The sequence below is a fragment of the Sphaerodactylus townsendi genome, linkage group LG07 (assembly GCF_021028975.2).
Source record: "Sphaerodactylus townsendi isolate TG3544 linkage group LG07, MPM_Stown_v2.3, whole genome shotgun sequence".
In the NCBI taxonomy this organism is placed as follows: domain Eukaryota; kingdom Metazoa; phylum Chordata; class Lepidosauria; order Squamata; family Sphaerodactylidae; genus Sphaerodactylus; species Sphaerodactylus townsendi.
In genome coordinates this window covers 10,590,420-10,607,919 of record NC_059431.1, presented here as the reverse complement: position 1 = coordinate 10,607,919, position 17,500 = coordinate 10,590,420, and the positions used below count along the sequence as shown (strand labels likewise).

The 17,500-nt window shown below is 45.1% G+C and overlaps 1 protein-coding gene across 1 annotated transcript in view; it reads left to right on the top strand.

Moving 5' to 3' along the window:
- LOXHD1 (lipoxygenase homology PLAT domains 1) overlaps nucleotides 1-17,500 on the top strand; it is a 222,387-nt gene that overhangs the window by 72,907 nt on the left and 131,980 nt on the right. The window contains exons 12-16 of the mRNA XM_048504316.1: nucleotides 33-168; nucleotides 4,767-4,921; nucleotides 11,298-11,458; nucleotides 15,879-15,955; nucleotides 16,789-16,985. Of these exons, the coding sequence (XP_048360273.1) occupies nucleotides 33-168; nucleotides 4,767-4,921; nucleotides 11,298-11,458; nucleotides 15,879-15,955; nucleotides 16,789-16,985 (726 nt within the window). The remainder of the gene's footprint in view (nucleotides 1-32; nucleotides 169-4,766; nucleotides 4,922-11,297; nucleotides 11,459-15,878; nucleotides 15,956-16,788; nucleotides 16,986-17,500) is intronic.

Below are 17,500 nucleotides of genomic sequence, written 5' to 3'. Positions count from 1 at the left end.
AAATTCTGATGGCATTGTTGTTTCATCAAAAGGTAACCCTCTTGAAGACACTAACCAAAGAGAAATACACCTTTAGGTGTAATCGCTGGCTGGATAGCAATGAAGACGACAGGGAAATCGTGAGGGAACTCTCAGCTGAGGGACCGCTGGTGGCTGAGGTCATACCAGGTAAGAAGAGATAAGTCCTTGACAGGACTTCAGTATCACTGATGAGTCTATTTTGTGTCAGGAGAGATTGAGGTCCTTGGTGAGGGTTGTTTCCCCTTATTGGCATAGTCTCTGCTGCCATTTTTACCAACACCTCTAGGAGGATGAATTCTGCAAATATTCATCATCAGTTTAGCCACACTTTCTGAAGACCACACATTACTGGTTTCGAGTCATGGCAGATGTTCAAAGAATTAGCACCACAACTGATGTTTGGGCTATGTCTTCATCATACAGAGCTCCTTCCAGGAAAGGTTGGGTACATACTTGATCTAAATTAAGGGTATTCTTTAGAGAATGGGAAGGACAGGGAAGGAACCAATTTTTGCATTTTACTGTGAAAGGGACTCTACTGCTTCTGGTCCTTCGATCATAACCTGGCAATAGATGGGGGAAGGGGGGAAGCCCAGCCTGGTTTACAACCATGTCATCTTTCCCATGTGCCGTCAGCAGGGACGGAGCGAGGGGGGGGGGAAGCACCCGGTGCACTGGTGTGTCCTCTGTCCCTGCCACGCCCCCTTCCGCCCTGTCCCACCCCAGAATGCCCCACCATGCCTTCACCACACCCCCGCATGGGCGGACGCCCGGTGCATCGCTCACCCCCCCTGTTCCCTTGGAGCTACGCCTCTGCCCTTTAGAAACTGGAAGTCCTGCTTTGTCTGCTGTTCAGATTCTGGGATTCTGCATCGGCATAAGCTATATGGTTTTCCACCCCATTCCAAAACATGGCTGTTTTCCTGTTTTATTTTTAAAACTCAGATCCTTGGAATGCTTAACTTTTTTCACATAAGTGGATGTCTTCCTTCCCCACGCAATCAGCCTTCTCCGTCTCTGTAACGATGAATCCCGCATCTACAATGTGTTCCCCAAGTTCTCTTACTCCTCAGCCAAAAGAAGACTTTCCCGTCTTTCTCCACTTGGTCCATCCAAAACCCATTCAAAGTCCCCCAGATTCGTGTCTACACATGTTGCAATATATATCAGATAACAAATGGGCCGTTGTCTTAGCCAGTCCTAGGCTCATTCCGCACATGCAGAATAATGCACTTTCAAACTGCTTTCAGTGCTCTTTGAAGCTGTGCGGAATAGCAAAATCCACATGCAAACAGTTGTGAAAGTGGTTTGAAAATGCATTATTTTGCGTGCGCAGAAGGGGCCATAATGTGGCAATTGATGGGGGAATAAACCCAGCCTGGTTTACAACCATGAAGTCTCTCCCGTGTGTACTCCAGATAGGGCTCAACTTGCCATAAGCTCAGACCATCCTTGGATCTTCTGGCCTGTAGCTGAAATTGGAGGTTTGAGTTACGTGACTCCAAACCATGCTTGGTAGTTCCACCTTGCTTGTTGATCAACATGCAGAGGACATCTGTTCCGGAGATAGTGTGAGAATGATTATAATTGCAAATGCCGTGATTAAAATGTCAGCAAACCTTTGATGGAGTTTATTTTTAATCCACTATGAAGCAGTTGATGGAGAGGAACTGCAGACGTTCCCCCAGTTGGATTCTATTTGCCAGCTGTATGGGGTGGGGTGACCCAGCTTGGTGGAAGCCCTTGTTTGTGTACTGAAAAACAGATAAAGGTGCTTAGAGCAAGGGCAGATGGCATGCTGTCTCCCTGGAAATGATGGTTTGAAATCAGGAGCCAGCCCCTAGAACAGTGGTGGCGAACCTATGGCACGGGTGCCAAAGGTGGCACTCAGAGTCCTCTCTATGGGCACTCACGCACAGAGTTCATCATGTGGGAGGGGGTGAAAAATCACCTCCCCCGGCACACACACATCTAGGCTGGCCTGGGCATGATCCTTTACCTGGGAGTAAGCTTGGTTGCTGGCAATGGGGCTTGCTTCTGAGTAAACCCTCCTAGGATCATGATTCACCCATTTGAAGCGTTGCACAGTTGCTTCACCAAGCTTACTCCTGAGTAACGCACGCCTTGGAGCCAACCGTTTTTTCTAAGCTAAAACCTCAGTATTCAGGTTAAATTGCCGCATTGGCACTTTGCAATAAATAAGTGGGTTTGGGGTTGCAATTTGGGCACTCGGTCTTGAAAACATTCGCCATCACTGCCCTAGAGCATGCGCGTCTTCATTGTCATTCACAATGTCCTTTTCTCTTAGTTATAATTTTAGTCTTAGCACTGGTGTAGATAGGACTAGATATCGAAATAGCCCTGAAGATGCTTAAATAGCCCAGGCTAGTCTGGGCTAGTCAGAGGTCACAGGGGTCTGCAACCTGCGGCTCTCCAGATGTTCATGGACTACAAATCCCAACAGCCCCAATTGGCCATGCTGGCAGGGGCTGATGGGAATTGTAGTCTATGAACATCTGGGGAGCCACAGGTTGCAGACCCCTGGGACAGAAGCTACGTAGGGTTGGCCATTGTCAGTACTTGGAAGGAAACCACTAAAGATGTCCAGGTGTGCTATGCAGCGGAAGGCAGAGGGATATCTAGGGAAAATGTAGCCTGGTGCAAAATCTGAGTTTGCCGCCTCACCCCCTATCGGCAGCCACCCTCCCCCACCATGACCAAACAACGTTTTTTGCACCAGGTCTTGAAGTTTTGCACCAGGTCTTGAACCCGGGGAGCAGGGGGAAATTTTCCACCCCCATTTGACTAAATGCCCACAACCCGGAGACATTTGACAGTACCCCCCTGGTGGAAGGCAATGGCTAACCTTCACTTTATTTCTTCAGCACAGCCATAACAAAGAATACAGCATAAAAAAGAAATATATAATCATCCTAATACCAGTTATAACATCAGTATCAGTACAGCTATTACAGGATTTGATAGATAAATAGCAATAGAAATTAGCATAACCCTGACAGCAAACCTATGTCTATCAAATCCATAGAATCATATAAGATATGGTTAATCATATCTAAACAGTCTTATTAAATTAGTTTATTTCAATAATCTTGACTGTATCTTAATAACTGATGCTAAAGATTTTGTCATTTGCACTGAAATCCATCTGTCCTTAATCTGATAGTTTATTTTGCTTTGATCTCTCTGGAAAAAGCGGTAAAATATTTCTAAGGAATTTCTCCTGAAAAATTACAAATCTTGGACACTGAAATGTACATGAGCGAAATCTTCAGATTTGTGATCATAAAAGCACACTCGATCATCAAATGGGATCTTCTTGTATTATCCATCTGAGCCCTAGTAAATGCCTTTCTACAGCCTATGACCATTAGATCATCAATACGCACAAGCTATTAGGAAAAGATATAAGAGATTTATATAATGTGGCTGAACTCATGGTTCTGACAGCCTAGTCCAGGGTCCCCAGTGGACCAGGACCTCAGCCTCTCCAAACGGTTTTCCTACGGTGCGGGAATCCACCTACTCTGACCCTGTCCACTAACCACACTGACTATTTGTGGACACTCATATGTGAAGATTTATTTATACACACAAGGACTTCAGGAGTCCGCAAGTCTCAATTGGCTCAAACAGAGATGTACTGCTCAGGGGGACATATGGGGTCAAATATCCCCGGGCTGCGGCCATTTCATCATGTGGGGGGCAGAAAATCACCCCCACGCCCCTCCTCCATATTTATTTGGTTTTTTCCCTTTTTGATTATTTTTTATTCTTCTTTTTTCATACCCTTCGTTTTTTCTCTTTTTTCCTTACCCTTCCTTTCCCTCACAAGGTTCTTCTTTTTTCTTCTTAAAAATTATTATAATAATAATAACAATTTGGATGTTTTGGATCTAATATATCTATGGTTAAAAATGTATATGTTTGTAAACGGGGTATATTTTTTGCACTTTTTGTTTATGACTTTGTTGAAAAAACAATTAAAGAAAAGAGATGACTGGTGCAAAAAAGTTGTTTGGTCATGGTGGAGGAGGGCAGCTGCCCATTGGGTTTTTTTTTTGTGAAAACTCAGATTTTGCACTGGGCTACATTTTCCCTAGATACACCTCTGGGCTCAAAAACTCTCAAGGTAACCCTAACCCTAACCCCCTAGCCCTAACCCTCTAACCCCTAACCCTCCCAAAGCCAGTTTTTGCTATTTTGGAGTCGATCTCCACTGAATTCCTGATTAACCCAGTTTCCACGTGACATTTTGATGAACCAAGTGCTCTTAAGACCTGAAAGGAAGACTGGAGTCTTCCCAAGGAGTGGCATCCGCAAAACCGGGGGTTGTCTTAAATTTTCATACAAAGTTACAAATGTGCACAGTAATTAAACTCTTCCCCTTTATACCCCTTTAAAAGGAGGGTCATCTTACTTCCAGGGCTGTCTTCCTTTGGATAAATATGGTAATAATCCTGTGGGATGAAATCAATATGTTTTGTGACACATTCGTTCAGTAGACACTTTGTACTGTTGCTCAGAGCCTCTGCTTGGTTTTATGATTCTTGCGGGGAAAACTAGTCTTGTAGATGTTCGAAACCCAATAATACTTCAGGAGAATTGTCCTGTGGGGATTGTGAGCTGTGAAGCGGAACACGCTGTTTTGCAGCGACTGCAGTCAACCATATGGAAGAAGTTGGGTAGCTTCATGGGGGGAATTGTCTTTTTATTAACCTTTGCAGTGATAAAGTATCGGGTGACCGTGGTGACCGGTTCAGTGCCCGGAAGCGGGACAGATGCCAAAGTCTTTGCTTCTCTCATCGGCGAACAAGGAGATACTGGGGACCGCATGCTTGTGAATAGTTTGACTACTACTAATAAATTTGAGAAGGGCAGTGTAAGTTCACTTGTGTGCGTATGTTTGGTTGATTTAAAACCTCATGCGTGACCACCTCTCCCCTTATTGCCCTCGGAATTTGTTAGTGGTCCCAGGCTCCGGGACTGTTCAGCTGGCGTCGATACGGGCCAGGGCTTTCACGGCCGTGGCCAGTGGTGGGGGTTCAGCAGGTTTGCACCACTTCGGCAGAACCGATTGTTAAAATGGTGCTTGTAAACAACCAGTTGTTAAATTATTTGAATCCCACTACTGGCCATGGTCCCGGCCTGGTGGAACACTTTGCCTGGTGAAATCCGGGCCCTGCGGAGCCTGTTTCAGTTCCTCAGGGCCTGCAGAAGAGAGCTGTTCCACCAGGCCTTTTCTGTCGAGCCAGCTGGACATTCCCCATCCCCTAAAAATTACCTCTGGTCCTCAGCTTGTTACGATGTATGTACTTGCTTCTTTTGTGCTCCCATGTTGGACTTTTTACGCCATCTGTTTGTATTTGTTTTACAATTTAGATATTTTTATGATGTTTTAATGTTTTATATTTATTGCCTTTATTGTGTAGGTTTTTACAGTAAGCTTCCTTGAGACTCTGGAGATATGGCGGGATATAAATACCAGAAATTTAAAAAATAATAAATAAATAAATAAATTCAATAGGTGTGGAGGGGCAGTGATAGAGATAGTGAGGGACAAGCCAGCAAATGGACCCAGAGACAAGTTCTACCAAATGTTTGTGGGCATTCTGAGCAGCAGGAAACACAACTTTTAACCTATCCCAGGACTAGTTGGGAGCTAGCTGGTCGATGCTCGGTCCAAGGTTAAAACTCAGGTTGGGAAATTTCTGGAGATTTTGCAATGAAGCCTGCAAAAGAACATGGTTTTGGAAAGGGAGGAAACTCAGAAGGGTGCAATACCATCAAGTGTAACGCCATCGGGGTGCAATTCCACCCTCTAAAGAAGGGGTGGTCAACCTGTGGTTCTCCAGATGTTCATGGACTACAATTCCCACGAGCCCCTGCCAGCATGGCCAATTGGCCAATTGGCCAATCTGCCCCTGACATGCTGGTAGGGGCTGATGGGAATTGTAATTCATGAACATCTGGAGCGCCATAGGTTGGCCCCCCTGCTCTCAAGCTTCCATTTTCTCCTAGAGAATTGAGCTGTGACATTTGAAGATCAGTTGTGATTGTGGGAGAGTTTCAGCCCTGCCTGGAGGCTAGCAGCCCTAGTTGGGTAATTCAGTACCTGAGGGTCAAGAAAATACGAATAAATCATCATAAAAACTGAATCCATAAAATATCATAGAAGATTTTTTAATTTACCCAGGTGCCATTTGAAGTTATTGTTGGAGTAAGTTTAGAAAATTACATTTTTTTTGTGGATATTCAACTTATTGTGATCATTTGTTTCTATTGTTCACTTATTTTCTTTCTTCTCCAGTTTTTAGCATCAATTCATCTTAGTCAAAAAGATTACTGCAAACATTATTTCTAGTCTGGATGTTAGATGCTTTAGTTTTGACCACTGAGGAAGGCCATTTGGCCAAACTACGTCCAGGCCAGTGCCCATGGCCCTGAACACACACAAATCAAACCCGGCAAAGTAATGTGATTCATTTGGTCAGTCATTTATTCCACCTTTCCCTCATGAGGGCAGTGTTCACATTGTCCTCCCCATTATCTCTTACCATGGCTAACATGTTATATGGCGAGGCTGAAAGATGGTGCATGGCCTAGGGTCACTTGATAAGTGAGTAGGGATTGGAACCCAGCTCAGCTCTTCAGTACCTCTAACCACTGGGTCACATTGCCTGGCATCGTGTTACCATTGGGAGGTACTGTTAAATCTCTCTAGAGGAGATGTGCAATGTTGAGAGAACCCTGTTCCAAACAGAAGAGTCCCATCCTGAGCGTTCCCTGATTAAAACACTTGAAGCTAGCCTATACTGAACTAGATCAACCGGTTATCAAGATCAGAACCGTCTACAGATACTGCGACTCTTCAGGGTCTTAGCCAGAGGTCCTTCGAATGGTCGTCTCAGTGGGAGATGCTGGGGATTGAACCTAAGACCTTCTGCGTGCAAAGCGGATGCTCTACAGCTGAGCCATAGCCCTTCTGGGCGCTCCAAGGATGTTGTGTGGGAGATTTTGGATGCCCCTGAAGGGAGGAAAGAATCAGTCCTCCAATTGGCCTGTCAGTTTCTCATCAGGTGGGGAGGATTTTCTGCCTGGGCTTCCAAAATGTTTAGAGTTGCCAGCAGGTGGTTTTCTTCTCACCTGGTTGCATCAAGTGATTTCATGCTGCTTCTGCAGGAGAGCTGTCAGGTGTGACAAAAGCTGAGGAAGCCATACTGTTAGACGACAGAAACCGAAACGGGAACATCTTCAGGTGCTTGTCAATAATAGCGGAAGGGCACTCCAAAGAAGTTTGGGTGGAGAAAGTAAAAGCAGTTCCTGTAGCTGAGTTTACAGAAGCAAAGTGGATCGCTGCATTGGTTGCAGATCTAGGTGAAAAGAGCTCGCATTAAATAGACTGGTAAGCAGCTTGGGGTCGTTCCTTTTATTTTAGGGACTGTGATATATAAGCCCCCGTGGCTGCTAATTTTCAGGTGGGGCCTGGAGTTCTCCCAGAATTACAGCTGATTTCCAGGCTACAGACATCAGTTCCTCTCGAGGAAATGGCAGCTTCTGTGGGTGGCCTCCATAGAATCACATCCTTGCTGAACTCCCTTGTCTCCCTAAAGTCCACCCTCCCCAAATCTCCAGGAATTTCCCAAGCCAGAGTTGGCAACCTTAAGCCCCGCAATGTACTTTTTGGTCCATGAAATTAGGCTTGGTAAATACCCTGAAAATTCGGTAAAATTCAGATTCGGATTTATTCAGGCAAAAAATATCTGTATGCCTGAAGACGATATAACATATTTGGATATTCCCGAATATTCGGGTATATCTGAAAAATTCGAGTCCGTTTTATTTTTTTTTTGTACTTTGGGGGTGTTTTTTCATGTTTCAGCCTGCAGGGGGCGCATTTTTAAAGCTAGAGGCACCAAAAGTTCAGAGTATGATCCGGGACTGTCCTAATGATGCCCCTCGAGTTTGGTAAAGTTTGGTTCAGAGGGGGTAAAGTTATGGACCACCAAAGTGGGTGCCCCATCACCCATTGTTTCCAATGGGAGCTAACAGGAGATGGGGGCCATAACTTTGCCCCCCCTGAACCAAACTTCACCAGACATGGAAAGTATCATAAGGACAGTCTCCGGATGAGACCCAGAAATTTTGGTGCCAGTAGATTTAAAAATGCACTCCTGACAGTCACCCAAAGAAATTTCCCCACATTCTGTGCTTGAAATGCCTTGACTCCATTGTAGGGGGGATGAGGGCACCCACTTTGGTTTAAAAATGCACCCACTGCAGGCCAAAATGTGAAAAAAAGCACCAAAAATACAAAAAAAATGCCAGAATGCCTTGCATACGGATTCGTTCAAATTCGGCAAGACATATTTGACCGATTTTTGCCCTGTTATGCCCGAATTCACCCAGATTTGGGCCGCATCTGGTATTTGTTGCATCCGAATCTCCAAGCCAAGTCCATGCACACGAGGGTTGGGAGAGAACTGAACCTTGGAGCAAATAACATTTTGGTACGCCGTTTGCTATTTTGGGAACAGCCAGCATGGTGTGGTGGTTAAGAGTGGTGGACTCTCATCTGGAGAGCCAGGTTTGATTCTCCTCTTCTCCAGGTGAGTGGTGGACTTGAACGTGATGAACTGGGTTTGTTTCCCTACTTCTCCACATGAAGCCTGCTGGGTGACCTTGGGTTAGTCACAGTTCTCTCAGATCTCTCTCAGCCCCACCTACCTCACCAGGTGTCTGTTGTGGGGAGAGGAAGAGAAGGTGATTGCAGGCTGCTTTGAGACTCCTTAAAGGTAGGGGAAAGTGGAGTATAAAAACCAGCTCTTCTTCTTCTTCAGAGTTCCAATCCTGCCCCTCCCCAGCAAATCAGTCACAAAAATAATAAAATTACATCATGGAATATAGTTTTCTGCAGTAGATGTGGGAGGCCTTAGTTCTGTTCTTGAGTACTACACAGATGTTCGTCCCCTATATGTGTGCAGTAATGGTTAGCATAGGTGTCAAACTCATGATCCTCCATATGTCATGGACTACAGTTCCCATCATCCCCTGCCAGCATGATGCTGGCAGGGGATGATGGGAACTGTAGTCCATGACATTTGCAGGGCCACAAGTTTGACACCTGTGGGTTAGAGTGTTCATATCAGGGTGGGCCAGATTCCAATAGCTTGAGCTGGTCAGAATCCCACAGTCTGTCCCACTTCCCAGAAGAGTTGTTGCAATGAGCCTAAAAAGGAGGAGAGAATCACAAATGTCACCCTGATCCTTTCTGGAAGAAGGTAGGATAATCTTGTGATAAATAGATAGGCATCCTTGCCCCTTTTCCAACAAGGAGCCCGTTTTCATGGAAATAACCCCCAAATGTTAATGGAAATAACCCCCAAATCTTCAACCTCTTGACTGTCATTGCTGAGTAGGTTGGTTTCTTTCAGAGACGGCCATATTTGTATTCTCATAAATTAATTTGGAGAACATCTCTCTCACATTACAGGCCAAACGTTTCTCGGCCAAACGAGAACCAATTTATTGTCAGAGGAGGAGGTTAATTCAGCACTGTTGCTGCCAGTATAAAAATTAACTCCAAAAGGTGCCAGTAGGTGACCATTTTGAACAACCCTGAGGCCCAGATGTCAACTGTCAGCTGGCTCATCTTCCCTAGTTGGACTTTTGCACGTGTTGTTTAGCTAATAAGAATAATAATTTGTCTTCATTAGTATGTACTGGTTTAAGCCACAGGCTGTCACAGTTGATTAAGATGAAAACAGACTGCAAGTCTGCGAAGGCAGTAAAGGCTGGGAATATTTTTTCCTCTTCACAACATATTTGAGATGGTGCAGAGTAAAGATTATTGATCTTCTGGCCTTTGGACCCTGTTGGTTTCCCTCAGATTTCTACCATTGATTTTCACCACACAAGGTGTTTCCAGTCCTTGTCTCGTTGATTCCTGTGACAAATTCCAGCACCGTTTTTTGTGAATAATTGTTTTGCATTTGTGCTTGACCGTACAACATCCTCAGAGCCAGTGTGGTGTAGTGGTTAGAGCAGGTGGACTCTAATCTGGAAAATGGGATTTGATTCCCCATTTCTCCACATGATTGGCGGAGTCTTATCTGGTGAACCAGATTTGTTTCCCTGCTCCTACACATGAAGCATGCTGGGTGACCTTGGGCTAGTCACGGTTCTCTCAGAACTCTGTCAGCCCCACCTACCTGTCCATTGTGGGGAGAAAGGGAAGGAGTTTGTAAGCTGCCTTAAGACTCCTTACAGTAGAGAAAGGTGGGACATAAATCCAAACTCTTTTTCTTCATGAGGTGGGCCCTCAGTCCAGTCATGTTACCCTCAGTTCAGTTGTCCAGTCAGCTTAATGATGGAACTGAGGAATCCTTGCTTGATGTAGGGAAACGCAAAGGAAACCTCATTGCCCCATATTAGGGAACCAAATCACCCCATATTGCCTGAGGAGGATGCTCCGGTCCGCCAGTAACAATCTTGTAGTTATCTCTAGTCTCAGGGATGTGCGATTGGTCTCGACCAGAGCCAGGGTTTTTTTTGGCCTTGGCTCCAGCCTGATGGAACTCTCTCACCTGACATCTGGGCCCTGCAAGACCGTAATCAGTTCCACAGGGCCTGTAAAACACAGATGTTCCCCCGGACCTTTGACTGAGGCCACCAGTTGTCATCTGCCAGCTTTTCTATAACAAGTCAACACTTGGTTATTTTGTGACCTGCCCTTTCTGTGATCTGGGTCATGCTTGGACCGTGTTAGGAGGATTCATACTGGATGGGCAAACATGGGCCAGTTTGTTCGCCATCTTGAATCAGGTGGTTTAGTATGTTTTTAATGATGAGCAGGATACAAATTTAATAACCCCACCCACCCCACCCCACCCCATAACCACCCACCCACCTACCCATTCACCCACGAACGAACGAACGAACGAACGAACGAACGAACGAACGAACGAACTAACTAACTAACTAACTAACTAACTAACTAACTAACTAACTAACTAACTAACTAACTAACTCACACTAAAACTAAAACTAAAACTAAAACTAAAACTAAAACTAAAACTAAAACTAAAATTAAAACTAAAACTAAAACTAAAACTGGTGGAAGATGGTGGAAGAGATACAACTTGAAATGGTTTCTCCCAGGTCCTGGTCTTGGTCGCTTGCCAGTGGCATGCCTACGTTTGTTGACCTTCCTCTCCGCCCTTCTTAACTCTTTTCTTTTTTCTCTCTTCCCACCAAAGGTCGACGAGTTCATCGTTGAAGCGGTCAACCTGAAGCAGGTGAGAAGGGTGAGAATAGGGCATTTCGGCAGAGGAGGAAGCTGTGGCTGGTACCTTGGGAAAGTGATAGTGAGGCAAGATGGACAGCCAGAGAGTGAGGCTGTGGAGTTTCCCTGCTTCAGGTACTAGAAACGAACGGGCTCTGCAGTGCTTTGGCAGTTGGCTTGATCAGGCAGTCCTGCTTACTGGGAAGAAAATCTTATTCGAATTAAATGGGACTTACTTCTTAGTTGAACATGGACTGGAGGATGGGGTCATAAAGTAGAGGTACCCCAGAGCCTTCATACCTTGTAAACATGAGGTCTTTATTTTCACCTTCCCCGGAATCTTGAGGTTCCCCGAAGATAGGTAATACAGATTGGTCAGTCTGCAGAAACTCAGCATGCAAGGAGAAACAGAAGATCCTTGCAAAAGGAGGAAAGACCCATCAGTAAAAACTTGGCAATTATTTTCTCGGTTAGAGTTACGGACAGGTATTCCTTTCCTTCCCCGCTTTCAGTCCTGCGGCTGTGAAAAAAAGAGGAATGTGTCCTGCCCAGTAAAGCCATAATTTGGGTCTCCCTTTCACATCAGTCTGCGATCTTCCTTGTGATTTTGCAGGCGTCAAATACTATGCTTCAAAAAAAATAATTGATCTATCACATGCATGGGCGCACAGGCCCAGACTGTGAAAATATCCCTTGCCCAGCGGGAAGGCTGCTCCTGAAAACAGAATTGCTCTGAAAAACACACATGAACCCAATCTGCCTTCTTGTTTGGAGGCTCCGGGCCTCAAGGTAATCCGCACTGCGTCATTTGGCTGGGGCTGCCATTTACACAACATTGTGTGGGACAATCCAAATTATGTTTATGTAGAAGAACATCAGCAACACCAGCCTATTCTGACGTGCTCAGTGGTGCTTGCTGCATAAAACTGCAAGGTAGCATTTCCCCCAGGCCAATCCATTGACATCACTGCTAGGTGAACTCAGACACCGCCGGTAGGATTTCAGACCTTAAATGGAGACATTATCGTCTTCAACAGCAATTTTTTAAAACCTTCCCATTCTCACTAAAAGTAGCAGATTCTACAGCTGTGTTAAACATCTCACCCCAGTTCCGTCCTCAGATATTTTATCTCTGCAGGTCTGCTGCCTTCCCTGCATACAAATATTAAAAGACAAGGTTATCTGAACATTATCTTCTCTGGGAGTTAGTACACTAAGGTGACCAGCCGTCCCGATTTTCGCGGGACACTCACGCTTTTGCGCGATGTGTCCCGCGTCCCGCCAGACTTTGAGATTGTCCCGATTAGTCAATGTGCTCCTGCGGCCGCACGCACGCGGCCACAGGAGCACACTGCCTTTTGCGGTGGCGCCTTTTGCGCTGCGCTTCCCTGTTTCCTGACCGGGGAGCGCTGCCACAAAAGGCAGTGTGCTCATGCACGCGCGCCCCACTTTTCAATAATAAAAATCTGGTCACCTTATAGTACACACGCTTTCAGAATAAGAGTGATAGCCAGAGGTGTAGCAAGGGTAGAAAGCGCCCTCCACCCCTGCCACGCCTCCCCTCTCCACCCTGCCCTACAACGCCCCCACGTTCCAAAATGCCCTCACCATGCCCTCGGAACGCCCTTGCCACGCCCCCACAGGGGTGTGCGCCCGGTACGTTGCAGCCCCCTCCGCCCCCTTGGAGCTACACTTCTGGTGATAGCTTTGGGAACTTCTGTATCAAAACATGGGAATGGGACTAAATCCAAAACTCTTGTTTCAACTTTTTATTTCTTTCCCTTTCCCTTCCCTTGTTTCTGTTCTGAGAGAACAGGAAGGGATACAATCTTGGCTGCCAACCAAATTCATGCGTTTGTGGCCACTTGCAACCGAATCCTTGTTCCACTGAAGGCTTCTCCTGCTCTCCACAGACCAAGCAAGGTAGTTGCTGCTTAGAGAAACGTGCTCTGCTGTCCTTGAACCTCTTTATCCGTGTCACATAGAAGTGTCACATGACTGCCTGCCATGGAAGCAGTCGGACAAAATGGCTGCCTTCCGTGTGATGGTCACGTCATGGGCGCTTGAGAAATTTGAAGACGAAGGTACACGGCTACGGCATCCTCCTCCATTCTGAAGGAAAACCACCTCTCTCCATGACCTGCAGATTTTGGGGTTTCCCCCTTTCCAGTCTTGCTGGTCACGGAAAACTTTTAATTGCTTTGTTGGCTTTGAGAGGCTCATTCCTTCAGGATGCACGTTTGACTGGACACTAGCCAATAGGTCTCTTCCAGGAACAGGGTGGACATTACACTCACCACAGAGAAAGCACTGAAAACAGCCTTTCTGTAGTGAGTGGCCCAGACTTAATGGGGAACAAACTGGGGAAGTGTTGATATTCAAAGTTTCAAACTGCAGAAAACAAGAGGAATCTAATTCGGAGTATGTGTGTGTGTGTGGGGGGGGAGGGTCTCATTCAATATGACATGAATGGATTTTGCTGATAGGCACCTTCATCTATCCATTGTGTTCCTCTTCCTTTTTTCCTTTTGTACACGATGATCTTTTGCACTTGTTACAACCGCCGTCGTCTTTATTCAGGTAAAGGCTTTGTGGATATTTTCTGTTGCCTCCTCAAGCAAGAGGTAGTGGGTAGTCATCAATCTACTCACACAAAATTTTGGGGAGCCTGCCATCTTCCTGGCATGGAATCTCCTGCTTTCAACAACACCAGCCTGTCTGCTTGCAACGCGGCAGGTGGCCCGCAGAATTGCATGGTTCAGATTTATAAACTGCACCTACTGCCACCTTGAAAGCGTGGCGTTGAACCTTCATGGTTATCAGGTGAGCAATGGGAATCAACGGCATTATCTCAGGAACGTTTTCCATGGATGTGTTACCCATACGGAAGGATGTCCTTACTGTTGTGATGACTTATCCTCTCATCATTGGATCCTGTCCCGGGATGGGAACCCCGAGCCAGCATCAAGGACTGCATGGTACCCAAGTACTCGGGACTGGTTGTGACAAGGTAACATTAAAAACCAGGGCCTTCCCAAGACTGTCTTCAGGTACAAAGGATCCTAATCACTTCTTCTTGTGTCTTCCTTACATTTCACACTCGGTTCCATCCTTGGCCTTGTTCCTCAAAGTGGAGATAGTTTGGACTTCTGTAACCCTACCACAAGACTTCTTACTCATCATAGCAGAAGATGATGGTCATAGACTCAAGCCAAAAGTGTTTCATTGGCCTGCAAACCTCTCTGGAGACCTTTTGTCTGGCCATATCTTTTAGGAAATGAACGGGAAGAATATTGGATAGAGTACATACCTTGGCAGTCAAGCCAGCAAGTGTTCAGCAAGGGAAATGGAACGATGAATCTAATTGCTTGATTTTCCATGTAAAGTGTTTAAGCCAACTTGGTTTGCAAAAGAACAGCTCAATTCAAGGCCCATAGTGCCTCAGAGACCAACCAGATGTTCAGGTCTATCAGCTTTTGAGAGCCTCAGCTCTCTCGGTCAGATACCTTGAAAGCTGATATCCCAGAAATCTGGCTTGTCCCAAAGGTGCTACTAGACTCAATTTTCCATGTTGCCCCATGTTTCTTTGGCATTCATTTTAAGGTTAAAACACACAGCTAGCAGCTTTATGGAGTTTATCTCTTGCTGGACTGCGCTATTTTGGAATGTAGAAAGGAGATTAAATATATGAAAACTCTGATATATATATACGATATATATGATATATACGATATATATACGATATATACGATATATACATGAAAACTACATACAAACCAAACTATCATGTCAAAGAGAAGAGCTCTAGGCTAGGCTCTTCCTTGGCTGGCTAGCTTTGAGTGATGGAGCATTCTGTTCTTTCATCCCCCTCCTGCAGTTTGAAATAGTATAGCTGAACCATAGATAATATTTAATGCTGCTGATCATATAGTCTAGCTTTAATTTTAAAGATCTGGGAGATTTGTTTTTGGCTGCACCACGCTTTACTTGCCGTTATTTGTCCTTCCGCACATGCAGAATAATGCATTTTGAATCCACTTTCACAATGATTTGCAAGTGGATTTGGCTATTCCACACAGTAAAATCCAACGGCAAAGTGTGTTGAATGTGGATTGAAAGTGCATTGTTCTGCATGTGCGGAAGGGGCCTAAGCGCTACAGTTCCTACCTCGTGATTCTTTGGTGGACGTAAACTCTGCTTGGGAGGATATTCCAAGCTTTGCAAGCGGATTGGAGCTGGGAGTGTTGCTCAAGGGAGTTAGTCCTCCCCCGCCTCCTGATTCCTTGTCACTGCAGTCAAGAGACGTGGCTGCTGTTCAGCTCATCGAGCACTTGGCTAGATGGGTCACGAGTTAAACTTTTTTGGATTTTTATAGATCACAGCAGGAGGAACTTGCAAAAACGTTCAGTTGGGCCCTTTGTTCTAGATTTCCCCAATGATGTCTCCAAACGCACCACGTTTTCTTTCCATATGCATTGAACTTTCCTGGGTGTTGGTAAACTTTCTCACGAATGATTGGTAATAGCAGATAATCAAACTTTTGTTTGCCAACCAGATGGTTTGACAAAAACGAGGATGATGGCCTGATTATTCGGGAGTTAGTGCCGGAAGGGAGATCGTATATTCTGGAAAGTGAGTTTGCTTGGTTTTTACGGGATAATTTGGGCTATACTGTTCCTTTTCAGTTCATAGGAAAACATTATTTTTAATCTGTCCCCTTTCTGATCTGTGTTGGGCTTCCTGGCTATGAATGGGGAGAAGCTGTATCTTTGAGTGTTTGGGCTTTTCATTTTTGTTGCTTGTGTGCCCCTGTTGATTTGAAGGAGTGTGTGTGTGTGAATCTCTTTTCTTCAAGTGTTTTGCTCCCTCTAATGGTTGCTTCAATATTACACCACTGTTATCTCCAGCTTATTTCAGTGGATGGAAGTATACTGGAGTTATGCAATATTGAAGTGACCACTAGAGGGAGTAAAACAAGTGCAGAAAAGGGAAAGAATGAAGGAACAGGGGCACATAAGCGATGAAAATGAGAGTGTGGAAGGTCCCTAGGGTTTGCTCATTCTCTCTGACCAACTTCTTTGCTAAGTTTGTTTGAGGCTGGAAATAAAACATAAAACATTTTCAGAACCAAAGTGGAGGGAAACAGTGGGGAACTCTGCAGAGGAAACATTTTATTTCCTCCTCAAAACGTTTTAAAAGGTTTGTGTGGAAAGGGCCATAGACTATATATACGATTATAAATATAATTTCATTTTTGACGAAGTTTTGACCATTTGGAATTCTACCAACTAGCAGTTGTAGTTTAAATCTCCCTTTCCTACTTCTTGTAACTTGGTATTCAGAACCACACATCATTGCCTGCCTTCTCTGTTTCCCACTTGGGTCTCCCTGTACTTTTATCCTCAACCAAGCGTGAGGGTGGTGACTTGTTATGCATTTGTATACATGTGCTAATGTCTCTGTAGATGTCGGCTACCACATCAGCATAAAGACTGGAGATGTCCCTGGAGCCAGCTCAGATTCCAAAGTGTTGATCAAGATGTACGGAGAAAAAGGAGACACGAAAAAAGAGTTTCTCTTGATTTCCGATAATGACTTAGATGATCAATTTGAACGTGGCCGGACTGACATCTTTACTCTAGACACAAGGGACATTGGAAAGGTACAGCTGAAAATCTGTGCTGAAGTCATTACAAAGAGCAATGTCATGTATCACGAATTGCCATTGTCAGCTTGACTTCAAAATGTCTCCCCGTGGTTTTTCAAAGTAGAGGAAACTTAATGAAACCAAGGTCTAGGACAGGGGTGGCCAAACTATGGCACTGCAGATGTTGATGGACTACAATTCCCATCAGCCCCTACCAGCATGGCCAATTGGCCATGCTGGCAGAGGCTGATGGGAATTGTAGTCCATCAGCATCTGGAGTGCCATAGGTTGGCCACCCCTGGTCTAGGACCAGAGTGCTAAAAAGTCCATTTGCATCTGTTTGAACCTGGCGCCTGATGAGTTAAGATTGGCTACTAGCCCCTCAGCTCCTGATGAGAATTGGTTGGACACCAGTGACAAGTCTTTTTTTTTAGTGGTACGTCAGTTATGGAACACCCGTCCCACTGCCATCTATTTGCTGTCTCAATTTAAGTAAAATACAATTCCCCCACCCTCAACCCTCAGAATAC